General features: G+C 39.6%; 1 protein-coding gene across 1 annotated transcript in view; it reads left to right on the top strand.

Annotated features, from left to right (window-relative positions):
- Positions 1-13,991, top strand: part of LOC106887368 (chromosome unknown open reading frame, human C7orf72) — a 28,109-nt gene extending 14,118 nt beyond the window's left edge. The window contains exons 9-10 of the mRNA XM_014940830.1: positions 10,087-10,194; positions 13,742-13,991. Of these exons, the coding sequence (XP_014796316.1) occupies positions 10,087-10,194; positions 13,742-13,865 (232 nt within the window). The 3' untranslated portion in view covers positions 13,866-13,991. The remainder of the gene's footprint in view (positions 1-10,086; positions 10,195-13,741) is intronic.
- The last annotated feature ends 289 nt before the right edge of the window (positions 13,992-14,280 follow it).

Below are 14,280 nucleotides of genomic sequence, written 5' to 3'. Positions count from 1 at the left end.
CTTCCTGGGAAGTAAAAGCTGCCTGTGGTAACACCAGTGCAATATACTGTCTTGGTACAGTGAGCGCTTCACAGTCAGCTGGCTCTGACCTAGGCTGGGATGGAAAACACAGTATGCTTTCTCTCCTGCTGTTAACCTTGCTAGACTAGTTGCACAACCAAGTTTTAAGAACTCAGCAGGCACCTTTCCATTTTTCTCGATTCAGAAAGGTTGCATGTGAAGCTTATCAGAGAACATCTGCTAGATCATACCCTGAAGAACCTGACTTGTGATTCCTAAAGATGCTGAGACTACCTAACACAGGCATTCCTGCAAATGCCCAGCAACGGGAAATATATTTGTATTACATTCAAGGCTCAAGTGGGGAGGACATGGAAGAGAAGATTTTGAGCTTAGCCTGCACCAGGAATTTCTGCTGATGCCATTCTGAATAGAGTCCTTACTTCCAAAAAAGCTATGCTTATTTTCAGACTATGCCATAACTTTCATATTTCAAATGTTTCCAGTTCTTTAGGTCTGTTGGGTAGAAGTGCGTGTGTCATGGGTAGTATGGTAGATGGGTAGTAGGACTTGAATATAACCATGTTAAAAATGTGTGATTTTTAACTTTAGCCACTAGATGGCCTTTGAGTTTGCAAAAGCTCCCTGAATGTCATTATGAACAGCTTCTTGCTCGTCACAAACTTTGAAATCCAAAGTTTCTCATTTTAAGCCTTTCCTAAAATTGTCTTTAGTACCTTGAGCTGGTATTAAGCACTTATTTGCAAACTTTTGAGAAAGCTAAATGGTAAAAGTAACAACATAATGGTAAGAACTAAAAACAATACAACAGACGAGGAAAGAGACTGTTCTTTTTACTTAATCAGATTTTCTCTTTGCATAGGGCTTTCCTTTCTGTCCTTTCAGTGGTCTTGCACAGTCCACATTTGTGAGGAAACTGCATAAGGGGTATTTCATTGTGGGAAGCAGAGGGAGAGAAGCTGTAAAAATATGGCCCTCTCTGTTCTGAAGAAAAGGCATAATGTTGGGTCTTACATATGTCAGAGTATGTGCTAAACATTCCTAGTTTCTGTGAGCTGCCTTGGAAGTAGCTGGAATTTCTGAGCATCACCTTCGGTCTGTTTGGTTTTGTTCCTCACCTCAGTTTCAGGGAGAATGCATATCCTTTTGCAATGTATCACATGCTGTCACACTTGTGGGGAGCTGCACATCATTCTTCACGCAGTCTCACTCATTAAAGCAGTAGGTACACAGGCAAAGTAACATGCTAAGCATTGCAAGATGGTCAAATTTGACCCATATTACTGGAACCAAACCTATTAATACCGGCCTTTTATGTACATAAGGCTCCATTCTGATTGTTTTGTCTCACCTCCTGCACAAGTCATCTGATTTCTCACAGCCTTCTCCTGACTTCTAACTTTTGCTTGAATTAGAACATAAAATGGTATAGAATGATTATTGAGAAATGTGCTTTAAAATTACAGCACACATAGCATACAGAATAGTGCTGAACAGAGATTTCTTAGTTTGTAGGGAAGTTAGCAGGGCTATTAACCCTTAATTCTGCCATGTCATACTGCTGTTGCTGTAGAGCTTGAAGAGTAGAAGCTGATGGGTACACTGTGCTGCAAACAGACAAGATCTCTTGTCTGGAGTTATGTATTTGCTATGTATGGTATGATGGTGGATTTATAAGTTTGAGCAACAGGTTCTGTATTATCTTCTCCAGTATTCTCCATGTCATTTTGCTGTTTTTTTGGGGAATGAGGCTATGGATTTAATTGATTTCCGGCAACCAGGAGACCAAGATCTCAGACACCTAAAAGATTCTGACATCTCAAAGCTGTGAAAAGCTCACTTCCACCTGAAAAATTGTATTAAGTTCTTCATAAAGTATATTTATTCTCTACCTATGATTGTCAGACATCAAGGTTGCTATGATTTTAAGCAGAAGGAAGAAGAAAGTCAGAAAAAAGACATAAAAGTGATCCCTATACATTTCACTTTGTGCGTTTGCCAGTAGTTCTGGAAAGATGTTTAAAGGTAGTAAGACTGCTAGACTCCCACCAAAATCCTTGAGAAGTTAGATATATGGTTTGGATGTAGAAGCCAAAATAAGCTTTGTAAGTCTGTAAAATGTAGAAATCTCTTTGTCAATAGTCACTTTCACTCTTTCATGGACTAGCAGTTGCACTTCCTGCCTCTAGCGCTTGGGCAAGAGCATTGGCACTCGGGCGTTACTCCAGAGTGAGTCTTTCCCAGACCGAGCAAGAAAGTGGTTGCCATTCAAATTATTAGCAAAGCTGAAAGTAGCTAAGAGTCATCTGTCATGTAATGTTGCAGAGACAAACAGGAAGAGTGGTGAACCTGGGCATGTTTTGTATGTTACCATTGCGCCCACCCTCTCTTCCTTTTGGCAGAACAGGAAACCGTCTTCTGTTTTTCTTCTTTTTTTCTTAAGGAATTAAGACTTATGACGCAGTTAAGCCTAAATGCCCCTAGGATAAGATCAGTGTTGTGAAAAGCTGCCGTGCATATTCCTAGCACTGTCGATAACACTCTGAAGTCCTTACTGTGCAATTCGGAAGTTTTACAGATGGGAATCCAGGTGCGGTGTGTTTAAGTTGTTTGCCAAATCCATTGGGAATCTGTAGCACAGTTAGGAATGAACCTTCATGTGTCCTGAGCCCTAGCCTGTGCCTTTGTTGGTTTGGGGGTTTTTTGCCAAACTCTGAGCTTTAAGCTATTGAAATGCTTTGTTGAACCTTGATTTTTAAAAATAGTAATTAGCACAAAATGGTGGCCACAGTTCTTAAAAGTTAGGCTGAGACACAAGTGAAGACTTGGGAATATAGGTCATTTTTTATCGTTTTTCTCTGTGGTTCAGGCATGGAATAGCTGTGAGAGCCTTCACCACATGTAAAAAGCCATGTCATAAGTGTTGTGCTAAATTTATGAATCTGAACTTATTGATCAAAACTATATTTGTGATCTGGTGGCAGTCTAAGATGATCAGCAGGCATTTCTGTAAGGAAGCTGTGGAAGTGCTTTTCTTAGTTTAGACTCTTGATCTTCACATATGACCAAAGATCCTGGATGGTAATTCAGTTCCTCTCATTCTCTTCTATGCTTTCATTAAAGCCTGTCTTGGGGGAAAGGAATCAATTACATCATCTGTTGAGGTCTGTTCCAGCCCTGGAATGTAGCATCATTCTTAATATCCTTGGTTTGTGTATGCAGTCCTGAACTTGCTTTATGATGAACTAGTTCTTCTTCTTCACCCTTGATAATTTTGCAATGTATACGTAAAAGCTGGAGTCTTCTATCATTTCTTTGCCAAGGGCAACATACAAATCTTTTTTTAAAAAAGAGCCAGTCAAAAAATTAAGTTGTTGTGGAAGAGCACTCTGAAAATCTCTTTCTAATGCAGTTGTTTTTCACCAACAGATCTCCAAAAATCTGTAAAACTTATCATGACCTTGTTTTATAGCTCAGTGCTCCGTCGAGTGAATTGCATTGTCAAAGCACAGGAGTTGTAGGACTGAATCTCATCTTTTTAGGCCACTAACTAGTGAGGTTCCACATTGAGTGCTTTAATACTTTTTTGCATTTTGATTGTATGTTGCTTTTGTAATTTTGTTAGGTATATTGGACAACAACTGTCCAGTGAGTCAAGTGGCTTTTGTTCTATTTTAAAATTTACTAATTTTTTGTGTATAGTTCCTTTTTCTTGTGTTTTTCTTTCCCCCCCTACTTTGTCTACTTGTCTGTCTGCTTTATACTTTTTCTTGTATTTGCTTACTTTTCTTTCAGATCCATGAAGTGTAAATTCCATTGGAATCAGTGAGGTTAAGTTATCTGTTTAACAAGATTTCCTGAACAGGGATAGAATTGAGTATCTGTTCATATATTTTGCAGAACTGAGACCTCTGATTTCCTTTAGAAGACTTTGGACTCTGAATTGATTATGTCTATTTCCCGTGGTTTTTTTTTCTTTGTTTCTCACTGATTTGATTGATCATTGTGTGCTTATAATATTTATTTATTTGTAGAAGATGAATACTGCATTTGGTTTTATATGTCATATAGCTAACCGTATACTAGATAGGGAAGCAACAAAGAGCTAAAGGCTATGTTTTGTGCAGCCAGCCAGGCTTTCAAAAATAGCTCAGTAACCACGTATGAAAACCAGAATTCTGAAAGAGCTCACATTCTGAGTCCACGTTGATTGCTAAGCTCCTGTGAAAATCTGGCCACAGATGCCACAATGAAACTTTTAGGTGTTGAGCATTTATAAAAATCTGATGCTCTGTGTGTAGCTGCTGCTCCCATCCACATGTGTATCAAGGAAGAGGAGGATGGTCCAAATTTTGAGGAAACACTGTATTTTCAGCTCCCTTGGGCAAGTTACACAGAGCAGGAAACTTTGCAGCACAACTGCAGTGACTTCCAGAAAGGCTCAGGCTGCTAAATTCTCCGGGTGCTGTGAGAGGCTCCATGTTATTATTAAGTGAAAATAAGTAATGACCCAATTCATTCTTCTTGTTATTAACAAACACTTTGAAAAGATCTCTTTCTTATTCAGAAGTGCATTTTAAACCTAATAATTTTGAAAACCATACAGAAACTGATTTTACTGCATCATGTGGATTCCCAGCATAATCATCTGCTGTCTCTTTTTCTTAAGCATCTTTATAGGCATGTAATTTTGTATAATTCTCCTCTGCCTCTAGTCACCAGCTTTTTCCTTTGTTGACCTCTTCCCCAATCAGCTGCTGAAACAAGGTTATGCTCTGTGTGGTATTTTAGTTCTGCAGGTGTTTTAAGGGTCAATGGAAAAAAAGCCTCCCACGCTGGTGATGGGGATTTCCTCTGTAGCATTCATGGGCAGAGCTCTGGTAAACGCTCAGTCTGACAGACACAAATAACTCTCCTCCTTGGCATTGTGAGAGCTCCCTTACACCCTCAGTGAGTTAACAGTACATAGTGTAGTATTAGTGTAGCACACTTAGTGCACTCCAGCGTACGCAGCAATAGTTCATATGAATCAAGTGTTATATCTGCCTTGTGCTTTTCTCTTTTGTGTGTCATTTGTATTATAGCACTGTGGTATTTACTGCAACCTACCTCTTGAAATTTGGCAAAAGGAGTTAGGAGAGAGATTATGTTTTCTTGTTCCACAGTAAAAGCCTCTGCTGCCAGAACTAAGTAAAAATCTGGCAGTCATTAGCATTTTAAAACTTGCTACTCATAATTCATCAGCTTTCATAATCCTCAATAGAGGGCAGTGCTTACACAATGTATATGCGTTCTAACAAAGTGTTACTTACTTAGAAGCACCTTTGAAGCATCAACTAGTTCATTGCCATAACACTGGTAAAGTAGATTATAGTGCTGGGTTTTGAAAGGTGAAGACTGAGGAGGCTGAAGTGACTTGTCCAAGGCCACAGAGGTTGTCTGTATCAGAGAGAGGGCAGGATCTGACCAAATTGCATGTCTGGAAGCGATTGATTGGAATGGGAACTTAGTACATAGTTTCTAGGAAGACAAAGTCCTAAAGTGTTTCAAGTCCTGCAGTTCTTGCACAAAGCTGTTCTCTGAAACTACCCTTTTTCTTAGTTTCTCAAACACATTGGGCAAAATGCTACTATCACATCAGTATATCTGTAGTGACTTCAGTTGTATTTCTTCAGTGTAGTCAGCTTCCAACTGACTGTGTGCATGCATCCCTTATCATTTCACGTTACCACAGAAACCTCACAGGCCACAATTAGCTGGGGACAGGACCCTCTGCCGCCTTGCACCTTGCATAGTCATTTTCATGGGCTGCCTAAGAGCTTTCCCACAATGTATCTTTTCTTCAGAAACTGACAGCTTGTCCACCAGCATTTTTAGTGCTTTTCCAGTTTGAGTCATCCAGGGCGTTGAGGGTAGGGTACTCTGAATTACCCTACTTTGGCATTTTCCAAATGAGATTTTATTGCTGGCTAGAAATGCCTTCTTGTTTCTGAAAAATATTACCCTCTACTAAAAAGGGGGGTTGAAAAAGTTGAAAGCAGAATAAAACTGTTTGAAGTTGTAGAAACAAAATGCTCCAGTTCAACATGACTGAAATATTTCTGGGGAATTACCATTTTCATGGTTTTATCCTTTTAGAAACCTCAAATCTGTTTGTAAATACCCATTCCCTATCCTGCTTTGATGGCTGAAGGAGAAGGTTATGAAATGCAACCCAGAATGCTCTGTTCAAAAATCCTGCCAGTCCCATTCTTCGCTCTGCATGGAGCACCTTGTTTTAACTTCACAAGTTCTCTCAGGTATATTCTTTCCTGACCCAAGAGGCTGTATGCATTGATTTTCATGACATAGGATCACATCTGAGGCGTTTTTACTGCAGGTTATTCTACTTAACAAATAGGATTGTGAAGTAAAAGAAGGGCCACAAACGTGTGACATGTCAGTCTTCCTGGAAGGGAATTTGAGGTGAAGCTAGTTGTGAGTCTTATGTACTATGAGTGAGACCTGAGAGGCCTGTTTTATAATTGCAGTAACAGAAGAGCTCTGGTGATTTAATTCTATGAGATTTATACAACAGTATTTCTAAGAAAGAGTAAGATGATAGGAACTCTTTGTGCGTAAGTGCAAGGTATGAATCTACCAGTTTGCTTTCACTAGACAGAATTTTTGAACAAAAAGATGTGGCTAAACCTCAGTTGGTCCAGCTGATGTGCTAGATCCAAGGTTTTCAAGAATTACAAATGCTTTGGGGGAATCTTGACTTTGCACCCATAACAAGAGCTGACATGGAATTTACTTGGCAAACCTGAGCATCCAATGCCCTGGAGAGACCCAAGAGCGACACTTCCAGCTGCTGCTTCAGAACAGTATGGGTCTCCTGTGGGTCCTGTGGAATAGGGTGTTCTCTCACATAACTTAAGGCATCTCAAATAGCTTTAAATGCCAGTATGGGTGACCGACTAAATTAAGTAAACACACATGGACCTGTTGGAGCAAGTTCAGAGGAGGGCCACAAGGATGACCAGAGGGCTGGAGCACCTTTTCTATAAAGACAGGATGAGAGAGTTGAGGTTGTTCAGCCTGGAGAAGAGAATGCTATGGGGAGACCTTATAGCAGCCTTCCAGTACCTGAAGGGGGCCTACAGGAGAGATGGGAAGAGACTCTTTATCAGGATGTGTAGTAATAGGGCAAGGCGTAACAGTTTTAGACTGAAAAAGGGGAGATTTAGATTAGATATCAAGAAAAAATTCTTTAGTGTGAGGGTGGTGACACACTGGAACAGGTTGCCCAGAGAAATTGTGGATGCCCCATCCCTGGAGGTGTTCAAGGCCAGGTTGGATGGGGCTTTGAGCAACCTGGTCTAGTGGAAGGTGGAGGTGTCCTAACCCATGGCAGGGGGGTTGGAACTGGATGATCTTTAAGGTCCCTTCCAATCCAAACCATTCTATGTTTCTATGAAATAAAAATATTTAAAGACATCCCGGGGTGGATGTACAAAACAGAGGCACACCAAAGCAGAAGCACCGCATTCCACTTGAAAAATCTTAGAGCTTGCACAGATTCAACTGTCAACACTGTATGTTTCTTACTGTTGGCACTAAGAGCTACTAGAATGATAACAAGGAAGTGGATGAAGAAGAGAGATGTCATGGTTACAGAAAGAAAGCTTGATGACGACAGCATAACCACAGAGGAGTTTTGTATGTTGCCCAGTGGGAGCCTGGCACTTCGTTGTTTTCTTTAGCAGTACCAATCTGGTTTAGCAGCTCATCAGAGAAAATGCACAAGAGCTAGACAGCATGATCCAAAAACAAAAAACCAACGGGGTATTTTTTTTAACCTCAGTTTCTTCTGCTTTATCACATACATAACCGCAGCACTTTTTTGCATCTTCTTTGCAGGTTCCCAAGAGAGCAGCTGCTGTACTGTAGTGTAAGCTTTTACTGTCCTGGTACTTTTAACTTCTCTCTGTCCATCTCTCTTCTCTTTCGGAGCTACATCCTTCCCACCTGTTACGAATATACCAACTGCTGTCAGTCCTTTCTGACAGACAGTCTAGAACAAGTCTTCATCTTGCATCATCTCTCAGGCTTGATTTTTGAGTCACATTTGGCCATTTATGATGCTTTTCCTTTTTATTCTAGTTTTGCAAGTTTTAAAGGTCAGAAGATTTTATCAATCAGATGCCTAACAGTGTATAATGTGCTCTAATATCTCCACAGCTGCATAGTTATTATGTGAGTTAACTCCAAATGGGCTTACAAAATGTTGCAAGCTAATATGTGATTAGCTTGTGATCTCCTCTTCTCTCTGACGCTCATAGAATTTCAGGGAAGTCAATGGAATGTCTTTATTACATGTGAGAGATGTATCTTGGTATGGAGCACGTCACCGGGGTGATGAAACTTAGTTCACAGTCTGACTGAATCCTTCAAAGTATTATAACATTTTCAGGTTTAGATGAATGTATGTGCTTATACTTACTCAAACCCAATGGCCGTTGTGTCCCTCAGTGGGATCCCTGCATATGCAAATGAAATTTTCTACAGTTACCTGACCTGCACGTAACCTACCAATTGTCTTCTTTGACATGAAAAGCAAATTTGTCTGCAAGCCATTCTGGCCAATTCTGAAAGTATGTTCTACTGTTACACTAGATTTTTAGGCCTGCTTGTTACCCTGCATGCCTGCTGTCAAGACAGACAGCAGATTTGTTACTTGCTTAATCACTTGGCGATTCCCTGCAGGTAACAGCTTCCTAAGTACTATGAAAGTGCTGCACTGATTCTACAAAGCCATCTTCTCTGGATGGTCACGTACTGGAGCATGGCACAGGGAGTATAGCAGTATGTGAATGTTTGGGTTAGTGCAAGGCTACTCCAAAATAAGACAAAGAACTAGATGTTCTTTCTGCTAACTATGGGTACAAAGACTTTGACATATACCACCAATGCTCTAGTGACAACTATAGCTTACCCACAGTCCTTTGTTATAACTGTGGTAGCTAGATACAGCATTTTTTGATTACCTCTGCTATTCTGGTGAGGAATTTCAGAGCCAAGTTTCCTAGTACACAAGTCAAAGAATTTTCTGATAAACCACATCTCACACATATATCCAGTTTTGCATCCTGTGCTGAACCTAGTTGTGGAGAAGTAGCTGATCAGCTGTACTGAAACTAATAGCTCTATGCACATCTCTCTGAATTCATATTAATTCCTGCTTTTTCTTCTTTAATTTTGTCCATCTCTGCTTCATCTTGCAGCAATTGCTATGAAAATTTTCTGTTGTGCGCCACAGATAAGTAGAATTCTTTCCTCCATCTCTTTAAGGAACTTTCTTTTTGAATTTCACATTAAAACATAGCGTCAGAATTAACAAAAGGCTTTGGTTTTCCAAGATATGACACATACTGTCTCAGTCCACTGGTGTACTCGAGCTAGAATATAAGTTGATGTATCTATGTAGTGTTGATACTATATATATATCAAAATACATTCTTAATAAATTCTAGAAGAAGTTTAGAGAACTTTTGAATCATTTGGGAAATTATTTGGTTTTAGGCCATGAAAAATCACACTTGTTGGCTAACACCTGCTACCTAAATTTCATGTTTGAAGCTGGAACCTAAATATGAGCTAAATCTGTATCACGTTTTTAAGTAATATTTCCTTGCTTTTTGTGCTCTTTTGCAAACCCCATGACCCCATTTTTAATTTGAGATTAAATGTTGCTTGTAATCATGAATATCATACAGATATTCAACCAAAACAACTGGGGAAAAAGAAAAAGGAAAAGTCACTAAAGCACTTGCTTTTGCTGTGTCTAACTGAAGATTTTGGGTCAGATCATCAGCTAGATCATCATAAAGTTGTTTTGCTGATCTTAAAGAAGCTATGCCAGTTCATACATTCTAAGGACTAGATTATGAAGAGTTTTTACCCCATCCATCTTTGATAAACAGTAGCTATTTTAGAACTGATCCGTAAGTCATATTTCAAGCCTATAGTCATTTAATTTACTCTTTCTTCATCCCCCAACCCCCCTTTAACTTTTTCCCTTAGCACTCCAAATATCCCTGGATACACTGGCAAGGTTCATTGGTCAGCAACCCACCCGGCAAATTCTAATCTTCCATCAACAACCCCATCGATAATTGCACAACTGCATGGGTAGGTATGAGGTATATTTCTCAGCTTGTTCAGAAAGATTACAGAAAAAATCCTAATTGCATTTATTTAGTTTAAAAAACAATTAAATGTGAAGCATGACATTCCATTGGTTTAAATACAGAACAGTTGGGGGTGCATCCCACCACATTATTGTCGTGCTAATCTGAAATCCTTTTGGGGTTTTAGAATTTTGATGGACCGTCATGTGGTATGTACCGGGAAGGTACCTTAACACTGAGGCAAATCATTATTTTCAAATATGGATTATTTCTACACTGAGCATTTTTTTCTTTAGTGATGTTTGTTGTCGTGGCTTAAGTGACTAGTTTTTTTTGCTTGATATGTGTGTGTTTTGAAAGAGGCCCGTGAATGTCAAAGTTAAAAATTCCCAAAAGAAAACCATGTGGTATTGTGCTTCCAAATTAGTGTAGACAGACTTATGAAATGGGTATCTGCTATACAAAAATAGTTGTTAAAAATGGGTGGGTTCACTCAGAAGGCAGCGAGAGGCAAAATCATGCCGTGCCCCACACTGATGCAACCCTGTGACTATGAAATCGTCATAGCCTCACATCACTGTTGTGGCTGCCTCATGATGTGATTAATAATCTATTCTCTCTTGCTCCTCCATACAAGGCTTGGTAAAAATATGAGCCACATTTTTTTATCTATTTAAGTGTCTAACTTGTTGGTTTCAAAAGAGCTGGACACTTCAGATTAGCTGAAAAACCCTTTTCCTTTTGTTAGCACAAAGAGCTTCTGACATTGGCAAAGTACCAACCTAGCCTTTCTCCCAGAAGCTTCAGAACAACTTAAGAACTATTTGTTTCCCCTCCTTTATGATTTTGTGCTTTAGACTGATTTCTTGTTATCCATAATGATCTAGGACATTGTCCCAAGTTTCCATGTTTTCCTGAGAAATTTATCTTCCATTAAACTGTTTAATTGGCCTTGGGATTCTGTTCACAACACATCACACTTCTTTTTCAGTGCTGCCAGTGAAAAGTATCCAGAAAAGGCTTGAGGAGCTTTAGGGAGCTGCCTGACTTTTAAAGAACTCACATTGTCAAGTGTTTCATCGTTGTGCAAGATGCACTGATTTCCATTTCTGCTGCCCTCCACCTGTTACCCTCTGCTCCTTTTCTCTGTGGTTATACTTAAAAAATAGTCAGTCACCTATAGTTGCAGTTTGCTGTTGGCAGGGAATGAAGATGCACAACGGAGTCCTGAGTCTCTATAGGCTAATAAAGCTGAACTCTGAGCAGCTTGATGCAAGACTAACTTGCTTGTAAATGTCACAGGCAAATAAAAGTGCAAAAGCATCTTAGCAAAGATCATTGACAGACTTCAGGCAGATACCAGACTTGAAGAGCGGAAAGACAGGCACCACCGTGATCTAAGAAAAGAAAACACCTCTGATACTTGCTTTTACTTTCTACAGGTGTTACCGTGGGTGTAGCTCACAGTGGATGAGTTTTCTTAGTTTTTAGTGGATAGCAAGAACGGGGTTCTCATTCTGTGCTCGTGGAGACTTTCCAGAACCAGGACAGAATCCCCTGACATTTTTGAAGAAGGGTGCGTAGGGAACAAATAGCAAGCATAATCATATCCAGACACGGTAGACCAGGTTTTACCACTCTGTTTCTGAGCTGAGCATTGCATTCCCCTGAGGGTAGAACAGCTGGTTGCAAAATTGTAACAAAATTTTGCTTTCTCTGGGGCTACTTGTGGAGTAATATAATGATCACTGACTTGAGATGGAGGATCGTAGCCCACTATAAAACTGGTATGTAAAGCTATTAGGGGTGTTGGAATTCTCACCCAACATTAGGTAGTGATGCCCATAAAAGAGAGATGTTTAACACTTGATTCCTTCCCTTTGTAAAATAAAAGTTCTGCTGATTTCAGGGGTGACAGGTCAAGCTAGAGAGAGAGAGGCAAAGAGAAGAGAGGTTATTCCTGGAATACAGGGTCAGACTACCCCAATTCACCTCCACATGCTTTTCATGTAGGATGTAATCTCACTTTTACTGTTTTTAAAATGGAGACCCCTTTTTTTTCCCTCTTTGATCATTTTCATGCCATGACTTTAATAATTTCTCAGAAAGTGCATGTGGTGGATGTTTTTATAGTCGCTTTATTTGACATGTCTACAATATATGGTCAGTCTCCTGAAGACAATTATGAGTATCAGAGGGAGTCCCTTGCTACTGCTAACATGGTCTAATAAATGTTCCTGTCAAAAGTATCAGCAATATCAGATAGACCAGGCAGCGTGCACCCACTTCTGCACTGTATTTCTATTTCATGGAGCTTCCACAGCATGTAGGGCAAAATCCTTTATATCTCTTTTAAGCATTATGAACTCAACAGGATTGTATAGGATATAGAACAGAAGAAATATTTTTTCTTCATCTTCAAATATGAATAGTAGTTTTATATGCAAAGCTTTATTGATGTATTTTTATTGTGATTTTATTTCCAGGTAATCCCAAGGTGAAGTCAGAAAATTGAGTTTCAAAGTCCTTTAGTGCAATTAAATTCTGGCAGCATTGTTTAGCTTTTGCATTGGAAGAAATGTTTTATGTGTTGCTGTGTGTTTTGTTTTGTGTTTAAATGAACTGTTGATTGCTAGCCAGAAAACACAAATCCATTTGCACCTTGAGTTGTATGGAAATGTGCTTGTCTTGCCATAGTTAATACAAGGTAGTGCTGGATTTAGTTTGATTTTAGAGAGACAGATTACACCTTTTCAGCAAGTTGTTTTGGAGATTTCAAAAGAGATCTTTAGGTCATATAAGGAAATATTTTTTGTTCAGAGAGTGAGTGAACATAAAACTCTGTGGTCAGTCCTGTGTCAGCCCTGCTTTTGATTAGGTGGTTTGCAGCAGAGGGGCTACACCAACTTAGGCTGTAGGTATAAGATTATTTATAGTGTCGCTTCCTGTAAAAGATTAGAAGAATATTGGGAGCTGAGCATAAATTGCTCTCTCCCAGACAGTCCCCAGCATATTTTCTAAGCCCCATCCCAGTATTCTGAACCACAAGGATTGGGCATCTAAAGTGGGCTTGCCGTGGTGCCAGCAAACTGTTTTTTCTAGTCTTGAAAGCCAAACCTCCAACATCACCAGAGTTAGCCCTTCAGGCACTACAGAGCCTTATGTGGTTGAATGTATTCAGCACACTCATGGCAGTTAGTTCTCCACAGTATGCGGGTTAGTTGTGGAGCTGTGGTGTGAGTCCAAGTAAGGCTGAAAAGAGGCAAGAGGCCTAACATACCTTTCTTACAGCTGCTGTAGGGATCTGTCTTTCATGACATTACATATATCCAGAAAGTAAGATTTAAAGCTCTTGGGAAAATTTTCCACCATTTTTCATTAGGGGGCTGATTTTCATACTATGGAATATTGCAAATTCTTAATATTCTCTGAGTCCAATGGACATAACTGTTCATGAAGAACGCAGGTAGAGGGAAGAAGAGGGGATGTGTAGCGATATTGGGAGCATGTTTTAAAAGTCTTTTATCTCTGTCTTTTTGTGACTGCAGATACATAGCTAAACATGGAAGCTCATCTCGGTATAATCACCACGGACCTTTTTCTCAATTGATGACTCCAGTTAGTCCTCAGAATTCTTTTAACAAGAGAGAACGAAAAACTATTACAGTTTAGAAAGTGCCAATCCTTTTTACCTGCATAACTGAGAGCCTCGGTGTCTGACAGTGAGGAGGAAGGAAATGTGCGAAGATGTGTGGATACTTTAAACATGGAACAAAAATAAAACAACGTAGAGGTGGATGTTTGTGGTAGTGCTCCTTACATTATTCTCATATTTATGGCTTACTAGCGTTGACAGTTAAAACCATATTAAAAACAAGAGGAGCCATATGTCAAAGGCTTAAAACTTGCTCTCTATACCGGATTGCCTTGTTAACTACGGTAGAAAATGATGCTGTAGCTGTTCCATTCATTGACATAAACGTATTGTGTGTGTATATATATATATATACGTATACATGCAGACACACATATGTAAACGTACTAAGTAAGAAATCATTACCGAGCAGCAGCCCTTCTCAGCAGCTGT

Source organism: Calidris pugnax, unplaced genomic scaffold (genome assembly GCF_001431845.1).
Source record: "Calidris pugnax isolate Ruff unplaced genomic scaffold, ASM143184v1 scaffold8, whole genome shotgun sequence".
In the NCBI taxonomy this organism is placed as follows: domain Eukaryota; kingdom Metazoa; phylum Chordata; class Aves; order Charadriiformes; family Scolopacidae; genus Calidris; species Calidris pugnax.
This window is presented reverse-complemented; position numbering and strand designations above follow the sequence as displayed.